Genomic DNA, 10,401 nt, shown 5'->3' on the forward strand with positions numbered 1-10,401 from the left:
GTGGGGACGGGGTGTGAGGGATGAGTTGCGGGAAATGTGGGAGACACGGTTGAGGGGGTTCTCGACCACTGAGGGGGGGAAGTTGCGGTCCTTGAAAAACGAGGACATCTGAGATGTACGGGAGTGGAATGCCTCATTCTGGGAGCAGATGCAGCGGAGGCAAAGGAATTGGGAATGGGGATGGCATTTTTGCAGGAAGGTGGGTGGGAGGAGGTGTATTCTAGGTAGCTGTGGGAGTCGGTGGGCTTGAAATGGATATCGGTTTCGAGGTGGTTGCTGGAGATGGAGACAGAGAGGTCCAGGAAGGAGAGACAGGTATTAGAGATGGTCCAGGTGAACTTAAGGTTGGGGTGGAAGGTGTTGGTGAAGTGGATGAACTGTTCAAGCTCCTCGTGGGAGCACGAGGCGGCGCCAATACAGTCATCAATGTAACGGAGGAAGAGGTGGGGTTTAGGGCCAGTGTAGGTGCGGAAGAGGGATTGTTCCACGTAACCTACAAAGAGGCAGGCATAGCTTCGGCCCATGCAGGTACCCATGGCCACCCCCTTTGTCTGTAGGAAGTGGGAGGAATTGAAAGAGAAGTTGTTGAGGGTGAGGACGAGTTCGGCTAAGCGGATGAGGGTGTCAGTGGAGGGGGACTGGTCGGGCCTGCGGGACAGGAAGAAGCGGAGGGCCTTTAGGCCATCTGTATGGGGAATGCAGGTGTATAGGGACTGGACGTCCATGGTAAAGATGAGGTGTTGGGGACCGGGGAATTGGAAGTTCTGGAGGAGGTGGAGGGTGTGGGTTGTGTCATGGACATAGGTAGGGAGTTTCTGGACCAAGGGGGAGAAAATGGAGTCCAGATAGTTGGAGATAAGGCAGTATTTAAAAGTAACATGGCATGTGATGAAACAGGAAGTCGACAAGAAATCAAAAAATTCTCGTGTTACTCCCAGTGGTAGATGAACTTTTAAGGGCAAGGTTTAGTGGGCCTTATCAAATGGAAAGGAAATGGAGTGAGGTGAATTATTTGAAAAAAAATGCCAGATAGAAAGAAATCACACAGGATGTGTCTGAATTTTAAATATGCTCAAAAGGTATTTTGATAGGAAAGGAAAACAAAAGAAAAATGTGTTACTGGTTACAACACAGAATGAAGAACCAAGTTCAGAGGAATCTGGATTGGACATTGTTCAAATTAAATTGGACAATGGGGAAGTTCTCAACAACTGGAATAAATATTTGAGTTAACTTCCAGAGGAAAATCAAAATAACCTGAAAAGGTTATTACAATCACACGGAGAGATATGTGGGAATAAGCTGGGAAGTACTAATCTGATTATACATGATGTAGATATAGGAAATGCTGTTCCACTTAAGCAAGATCCTTATGGACCTAAACTTCTAAAGAGGATCAAAAAGAGATTGAACTCATGCTCATAGACAATATAATCGAAGTGAGTTGCAGTGAATGGTGCTCACCCATAGTAATGGTGCCAAAACCAGATGGTACCCAATGTGTGGCCTATCGCAAAGTTAATGCAGTTACAAAATCTGATTCACATCCTTTTCCACATTTGGAAGACTATTGAGAAGGTTGGACAAGCAACTTATATTTCAAAGTGGACTTACTTAGAGGATATTGGTAGATACCTTTATCTGAAAGGGTGAAGGAAAATTTGAGTTTTGTGCCGCCGAATGGACTATACCAGTTTGAAGTCATGCCATTTGGTATGACAAATGCACTAGTCACATTTCAAAGACTAACCAATAAGATCATTTCAGGATTACCCGATTGTGTGGTGTACATCAGTGATTAGGTGATGTTTAGTCACATGTAGAAGGAACATTTGCAGCATTTATTGGAATTGTTTGATCAACTTCGGGAGTGGGGTTGGTGATAAACCTGGCTAAGAGTGAGTTCTCAAAAGCCTAAGTCACATTCTTGGGCCATGTTATTGGACATGGACAGATGTCCTCACGGAATGTGAAAACGAAGGTTATTAGGAGTTTGCCATCTCATTGACGAAGAGGGAAGTAGTCTGATTCCTGAGGCGCGGTGGATTTCATTGGAAGTTTGTGTCAAATTTTAGCAGTGTGGTTGCCCCATTGACTGACTTGTTGAAGAAGTGCAGAAAATTTCAGTGGACAGCGAACTGTCAGAAGGCATTTGACAGCCTGAAAGCAGTGTTAACCACTGCCCCAGTGTTAGCCATACTTAATTACACAAAGCCATTCAAGGTGGCTATCAATGCAAGTGAAGTGAGTGTCGGTAGCTAGGCTCTTGCAAGAAAATAACAAACATATAGAAAGACCGATTGGGTACTTTTCTGTACAATTGAATAATCACCAACAGAAATATTCCACCATTGAGAAGCAGAGTTTTGTGTTGGCTTTGAACATTTCAACTTTTATACTGCCAGTAATATGTCTGAGTCATTAACCCCTTTTGAAAAAAATGTAAGGATGAAAATACCAGACTGTTTAGATGGAGCTGATGATTGCAGCCATTCAATTTAAAAGTTATAATTTAAATGTGGCAGGACAAGAGAACATAATTGCTAAAGCAATGTGGCAATTTTGATGAAGGAAGACGGAGGTGTTCAGTGGCAGGGAAATAAAACAGACTGAAATGGACTGTTGTTGTGAACGTTTGCACGTTTAGAGTCAATGCAATGTATACATATTGTGGTGTTCTAATAGAGTAAGGCGAAAGGATTTTAGAAATGAAGTCATTTTTGCATATTGATGTTCTTTTTAAAGTGGGAGGTATGACGATACTATGGCTTTAGGAGGTGTATTATGTCCTGGTTTCTTTTATGAAGAGAGGTCGAGACAGAGGTGTAGAGCAGTCCACTTCAAGCCAATAAGGTAAACAGCTTGTGGGACCTATTGTTTTTTTTTAAAGTTGAAACAGCAGAAGCAACCTGAATGGGTGGGGTCAAGCTCCCACAGAACCAGGATTTTTACTTTAGTTTTCAGTCACTGTTGGTGTTATGAAAGCTGCTACATCTCTCTCTCTCTCTCTTTGCTACAGCTAAAAACTTGGGTTCACTTCCTGCTGCTGCTAAAATTACATGCAAGACAATTTATTTTACTGACTTTGCCTTTGTCAAATATATATTTATAGGATGTTACTATATTGGAATAGTTAATGAGTAGTTTATTATTTTGTTAAGTATTTCCATAGAATTACAGTTAGGCCAATTCTTTTCTTTTTTCTGTCTGCTTTCTAACTAGAGTGTATGAATAAAGCGTGTTTTGCTTCAAGCCTGATAGTTTGACCAATCGAATTGCATCCAGAATGCAACGCCTGGCATTTGTCTTTAAAATAAGAAAAACCTAGGGTCTAGACTACCTTCTGGACATGTTTTGAGCGGGCTTGTTAGGTTGACTCTTAATTCCCCTCTGGGCAATTAGGGATGGGCAATATATGCTGCCCTAGCCAGCAACGCCCTTATCCCATGAATGAATAATAAGAAGGTCTCAGGTTGATGACCCTTCATCAGGATAAAAAGAATATGGCCTCACTCTTCCATCAAATCTTCTGAGTTCTGAAATCAGTTCGAATGGGTCATATATACTCATTAGCCTGCATGCCAGTGGTGGGTCTGAGCAGAAGGGGGAAATGTTGTCCATATTCAGGTAACTGTGACTGAATGGACATGGCAGTCAGTTGAATTCAACACATGAACCACTCAGTGGTCAACTTTGCTTGACTTCAGGTTTCTAATTTTTACCCATTGATTCAAACTACACCAAACATGTTTGTGTAGAGCAGTTTGATCCAATTATGACTCACTCCCCAAATGCCATTCAGACAATACAGTCATTGTGCAGGTGAGGTGATATTCTGTCACAGGCCTTTTGTTAGCCAAGCTAATGTGGAAGGTGTCCACTCACCTGTCTTGTATGTTAGCCATCATACCCCAAAGTAACACTAGGCTGTCAGGGGATTTCCCTTGTGGGTATGAAACAGATTTCGTGAGTAAATGTCACTCTAGCATTGAACACTAGGGTTTTAAATTGGTTACTCTACAAGACTCTACAACTGACCCTTTTGACTTGTCTGACTGTTTTGAACGAAAAGCTTTATATCCTGCAGAGGGACACATTCAAACTCACACTGTGCATAGTTTCTAATCAGGATAATCAGCCAACAATAGCCACTCATCGGCTGCAGATTAAGCCATCTCCACATCAGCCACTCATACTTATCTTAAGTATCCCATCCAATAAGCTAACCTTTTCCTTAGAGTTAGTTGGCTTAGATTTTCAGTCAGTAAGAAATGAAGGGTGTTCTTTGCTGACCACAAAGGAAGCGGCCCATTAAAATCTAGCATGGTTTTCTATTTCCTCAACAGCAATTTAAATCTGACATTAAGGGGATGGTTTGATATGACCAACAGGTAGGTAGGCAATCACACAGAAGTATTCATACACAGTAAAGCTAGAAGCTGAAAGCAATTAAAATCCTTTGCTTATAATTCAAAATTTGAAATAGTAAAATATACTAATTTAAAGCAGAAATAACATAAACAGAAATTGCTGGAAAAGCTCAGCAGGTTTGGCAACATCTATGAAGAGAAATCAGAATTAACATTTTGGGTTGAGTGACCCTTCAGCAGAACTGTTTTTGTTTCTGATTTACAGCATCCAAAGTTCTTTCGGTTTTTAACAAAGATAACATGTTTAAGAATGCTAAAAAAAATGTAAAATTGTTTTCTTCATCATTATGCAAAAAATTGGATGTTTCTTGAATTTAAAAAAAGCTTTTCAGGAACCGTTAGGGTGTCTAACAATAATTACAAAATCAATATTCTGTTAAAAACCCAGCTCCATTTCATTCAACAAGATGTTACTTTCTTAAGGATTTCTGCAGGGAGATTAACAATATATGAGTCAAAGGTCTTGACAATTCTATTCGTTTCTGTAACTGCATTCAGAAAAGGTCCCTTAACAGCATATCCACATGAGAAGCAAAGAATCACTGAACAATTTCTGTATTATTCAGTACAAGTGCAAAATCCATCAGTCGCTGTCAATTTCATTGGCATAATGAGGGAAATGCTGTCAATGCCATTACACTTGCAAACTCCTAGCCACTGTGTCTTTGCATCTGACACTCTGCTGATTTAGGAAGGGTTGTGAGATGCAGAAAGGAGCCAAACTATTGTTTGTCCCCAAGACACTAGAAAATATAGAAGGTTAATTGTCACACCATATGTTTTGTCCAAGCTGTCTCCTCCCGGAGACTCAGCTCATTTATAAATATGGAACTTTTTATGCTCTTAACATTTTCAATCACTCTGAAGTATAAGGCAGGCAAGTTACTGTCACTGTTCATGTTTGTTGGTGATTCCCTGGATTTTGCTTTGAAATGACTTTTTATATTGGCTGCACACAAGGAACCCAATATTGCCGTCAATCTATAAACTTCTAGCAATGTATAGGAAATTTCTGCTATCAGTAACGTGAAGAGTTATGACAGAACTCAGTTGAAAACTGTGGCTTATTCCAATTTGCCAATATGTAATCGCAAAGTTGCAGGAATGATTAGCCAGATCCGTGTAGAGAATTGCACTTATTGGTATAATAATTTATTAAAAGGAAATCAATTATTGGATTCCATAAAGGGGAAAGGGAATAAAGAGCATCTGAATAATAATTAATTCCATATTTGATGTCAAGCAGCTCAAAAAGTAGTATAATAGCCTCGGAAACATGATACAATTAAAGCTAACCTGTAACAAATTCAGAAAGGGAAAAACAAGGTAGGAAATTTGATTTCTAGATAAAGACTGCTACTGCACTTGCCCAAGAGGCATCAACTACATGGACTGACTCCTCCAATACAATCAGTTTTTATGATATTGTCTCATTTACCTTGTGTAAATTTCCACATTATTTGTACTTCATCAACTTGCTACAGAGGCAAAATGATAAAGTGTGGTATATAGAAGTATTCATTGTCCTTTATATGTGCAGCTTTTACCCTAGGTTCACACATTGCTGAGATCTTTTTTTAAGAGAAACTGAAACATTTTCGACAGTGCAGTCCTCAGTGCAACATAGTTCAATATGAATGGACTGTTCGTGGCTTCTTCGTCACTTGGGAAAAGATATGGAACACTTTCCACTGTGACATGACATGTTATTTATAGCTTATTTGCAATACAAGGTCATATAATTTATACAGCATAATATAACACTGATATGATGTAATATGGCCATCATCCTGAGTAACAAAGAAAAACCACAGGTGAGATGACTAAGCAACTCTTGAGCAAGAGTGAAAGTCATGATCAAGCTCTTAAACTAGTCTCACTGGGCCTATTGTGACGTAACTGGAATGAAACACAAAATAACACGCAGCTAAGGTGAAAGGTATAAATACATAAACTATAAAATGATTGGAATTTCAGTAAAGAGAGAAGCCCATTGTTTCCATGTCAGTTACCAATGGAGCTATCTGCAGTAATCTCAAAGTAACTAAAACAGATTCATTCACTGGATTCATGCATATGCTTACATCTTCCGGTCTGCATTTTTCTTTAACATGGAGCTGAAGTTGTTTAAGAACAAAATATGCCCATTTTAATGAGGTTTAGGAAAAATGGAATGCTTCGCCATTTTGTATCAATTGTCAACATTAAGTACAGTTTGACCAGATATGGCATAGATTAGGTGCATAAGTAAGAACCCATGAAATAGAGTCCTCACCACTTGGCTGGATGAGTGTGACTCCAACAACACTTAAGTTTTTTTTTAAATCATCAAAGACAAAGCAGCCTGCTTGATCGGCAACTAATTCACCAACTTAAACACTCACTCCCTTGACTACTGGTACACAGTGGCCGCCCTGTATGCCACTGACAAGATGCACTGAAGTTCCACAACTAGCCTCCATCAATAGCATCCTCTGAACTAGTCACCTCTACCATCTAGAAAGACAGTAGCAGCAGGTATACAGAACAGCACAACCTACAGATTCCCATTCAAACCACACGCCATCCTGAATTGGAACTACATCGCCGTTCAGTCACTGTCATGACATTAAAACACTGAGTTCCCTTCAGCAGCATTGTGGGTGCATCTACATTATATGGACTCCCACATTCAAGGCACCATCACACAACCAATTTCTCAGGAACTATAGTAGATGAGGGAGGCGATGGCCTAGTGGTATTATCGCTGGACTGTTGATCCAGATAAAGTTCTGGGGACCCAGGTTTGAATCCTGCCACAGCAGATGGTGGAATTTGAATTCAGTAAAATATTTGGAATTAAGAGTCTAACGATGACCATGAATCAATTGTTGGGGAAAAACCCACCTGGTTCACTAATGTCCTTTAGGGAAGGAAACTACCATCGTCACCTGGTCTGGCCTACATGTGACTCCAGACCCATAGTGATGTGGTTGACTCTTAACTGCTGTCTAGGTAATTAGGGATGGGCAATATATGCTGCCTAGCCAGTGATACCCTCATCCCATGAATGAATAAAGGATGAGTAACAAGCACCAGCCTAACCCTCATCTCATGAAAGAATCTTTTTTTTAGAATAGATATGCCACCCACAAAGCCACATGTGTTGAACTACAAAGTCTATCCAGTATCCTGTGAGAAAGTATACTCCCATTTGCTGCCATTAAGAGGGCCATCACCTTCTTTATGGATCAGAGGATGGTAAACTGAAGCATGTTATTGATGTCACCTGCTCCATCTGAAAGGCAGTTAACAAGAGGAATTTCATGGCCACAGTCACCTTCACAGCCATCCTTACCCTGTTAAGATCCTGAAAGCCCAATTCCAATGGTGGTAAATTTCCATGGCCACCTCCTTTGTAAAACACAGATACTGCTCCTGACTTAGGTTGGGGTAAGAAAGAAAATACTGTTAGAAGACACTGGGTGCACAAGGCCTCCTGGTGAGAGTCTGTTATCCCCCTTCTCCTCCTCCTGGTCTCCTGCATTGCCTCTGTTTTGCCCTCTGTCATACTGCTGGTGAAGAAAGATGGAAATTGTCGCTCTTATATCTGGTAACAAATGTTCCAAACAGAGCCCTCGAAGCCAGAATTACTGCCTTCTCCACATGTAGCACTGAAACTATGAGTAATAACGAGCTACATTGTGGAGCCATGGACAGTAGGCCCATCCTACTGTAATGTCCTGTAATGTATCCTGTAATGTCTGACAAAACAATCATCAAAGTACCAAACAATCAAGTAAAGTAGGCTGGCCACCTTCTGAAGGCAAGTGAAGGAACAATGTATTCTTTAGGCAGGAAGATGAGCGATTTGTAGGGGAAATGGTGGTATTTCCAGGCATCTCCTGTTCTTGTTCTACTTGGCTGATGATGGCATGGAAGGTGCTGTCGTAGGAACATGGGACTCTGGAGCTGGCATAGGCTATTTGGCCCTTCGAGCCTGCTGTTTTGTAAAACACTGCAGAGTTGCTGGTGAATGGGGTGTTAAGCAAGTAGTCTGTTTCATTCTGGATGGTACAAAAACAGAAATTGCAGGAAAAGCTCAGCAGGTCTGGCAGCGTCTGTGGGGAGAAATCAGAGTTAACGTTTCAGGTTGACTGAGCTTCTTGAGTGTTGTTGGAGCTGCACTCATCCAGTCAATTGAGAAGTATTCCATCATACTCCTGACTTCTGCCTTGCACACAGTGGACAGGCTTTGGGAAGTCAGGAGGTAGGTAGTGCCCTGCAGAGCTCCTGGCCTCTGATCTGCTCTTGTAGCCACAGTATTTATGCAGTTGATCCAATTAGGTTCCTGGTTAATGGTGACCTCAGGAAGTTAATGGTGGGGAAATTTACTGATGGGAAACCCATTGGGCATCAAGGAGAGGTGAGTCACTGTTTGTCTTGTTGGAGATTATGTTATCTGACACATATAAATCTTATGTGTCCGAGTAAAAGGCACATGTCATAGATTACCCATCAAGGCCACTTAAGCACCAAAGGACATTAACTGTGCTCTTACCATTTTTTCCCACAGGTCATGGAACAACATAACAAATGCCAATAAGGTACAATGAAAAAACAAAAGTGACATACACCATTAGCTTTTGTAATTATTCACATTGATTTATATTTTAATTGAGGTGTGTAAGATTTTGAGGGACACAGGCAAGGTGGATGGAAAGCAGCTGTTCCCCTGAGATGAAGGGTCAACAATAAAGGCACACACTTTCAAGGTGAAAGGCAGGAAGTTTAGAGGGGATTTGAGGAAAACAAATTTTCACCTAGAGGGTGGTGGGGGTCTGGAACGCACTGCCTGGGAGGGTAGTTGAGGTGGGAAACCTCACAACCTTTAAAAAGTACTTGGATGAACACTTTAAGTGTCATAACATTCAAGGTTATGGGCCTACTGGCAGAATGTGGGGCTAATGCAGATAGAAGTGTATTTTTGCAGGTATAGAATGGATGGACCAAAGGGTCTCTTCTGTACTGTACGATTCCCTGCCTCTCTTCATTGAACTTCATTCAACCCTGAACTACATCAATGTTAGTGAATCTTTTTTGCAATCACTAGCTTGCAACCACTAGCCCACAACACAGATGGAATCTCTATCCCCAGTGGTAATGTTAGAATTCACCTTCTCCCTTTCAGTCTTCTGTGCCTCGAACACTGTTTCATATGGGAAACTAACAACCCCCAACTCCGCCTGGCTCTTTCTATTTATTTCCGGAGATTGAATAAATTTTCCCCTCCAAAAAACAACAATTCTGTACTGGGATGTGAAATTCCCCTATTTCCCATCTTGTTTTACCGCAGAAATTCAGACTTGTAGCAACAATTCTCAAACCATTCACCAAACTCAGTGCAATCCGCTGCTGAGATTGCAACAGGTAGTTATTTGCAATTTATTCTGTCACTGTAAAAGTTTCCACTCACCGCAAAGAGATCGAAGACGATCACCCATCCCCAGCCGCCTTCAGGGGGTTCCCGTACTCTCTGGTGTTGGGAGCCTTTTGGACCACACATTGTGTTGGCTCCTGTTTAATTTCGGTTTGTGTTTTTTTCTCTCTCTGTGAGCTGTCGCTTCTTTCTCTCTCTCTGTTAAATTCCTCACCGGACTCTCTCCAGCTTGTCTCTAACAGATTCTCTCCCCTGTTCCACAGGCACAGCCTACCCCTAGTGGCTGAGGTAGACAAGTCCACTCCAAACCAACTCAAAACATACTTCCCGAAAACAAGTTGCGAGATGGGATTAGCCATCATTCAGGAAGTAAAGTTTTTTTTTAAATTCATGAACAGGATATTGGTTAAGTCAGCATTTATTTCCTACCCTTAAGTGCACACAGGGCAGTTGAGATTCAACCACATTGCTGTGGGTCTGGAGTCACATGTGGGTCAGATCAGGTAAGGATCGCAGTTTCCTTCCCTAAAGAACATTAGTGAACCAGGTGGG

General features: G+C 41.3%; 1 protein-coding gene across 1 annotated transcript in view; it reads right to left on the reverse strand.

Moving 5' to 3' along the window:
- Positions 1-10,113, reverse strand: part of LOC109928275 (monocarboxylate transporter 5-like) — a 51,824-nt gene extending 41,711 nt beyond the window's left edge. The window contains exon 1 of the mRNA XM_020528264.2: positions 9,886-10,113. Within this exon, the coding sequence (XP_020383853.2) occupies positions 9,886-9,975 (90 nt within the window). The 5' untranslated portion in view covers positions 9,976-10,113. The remainder of the gene's footprint in view (positions 1-9,885) is intronic.
- Positions 10,114-10,401: the final 288 nt, after the last annotated feature.

This window comes from Rhincodon typus, chromosome 16 (genome assembly GCF_021869965.1).
Source record: "Rhincodon typus isolate 14 chromosome 16, sRhiTyp1.1, whole genome shotgun sequence".
NCBI classification, from domain to species: Eukaryota; Metazoa; Chordata; class Chondrichthyes; order Orectolobiformes; family Rhincodontidae; genus Rhincodon; species Rhincodon typus.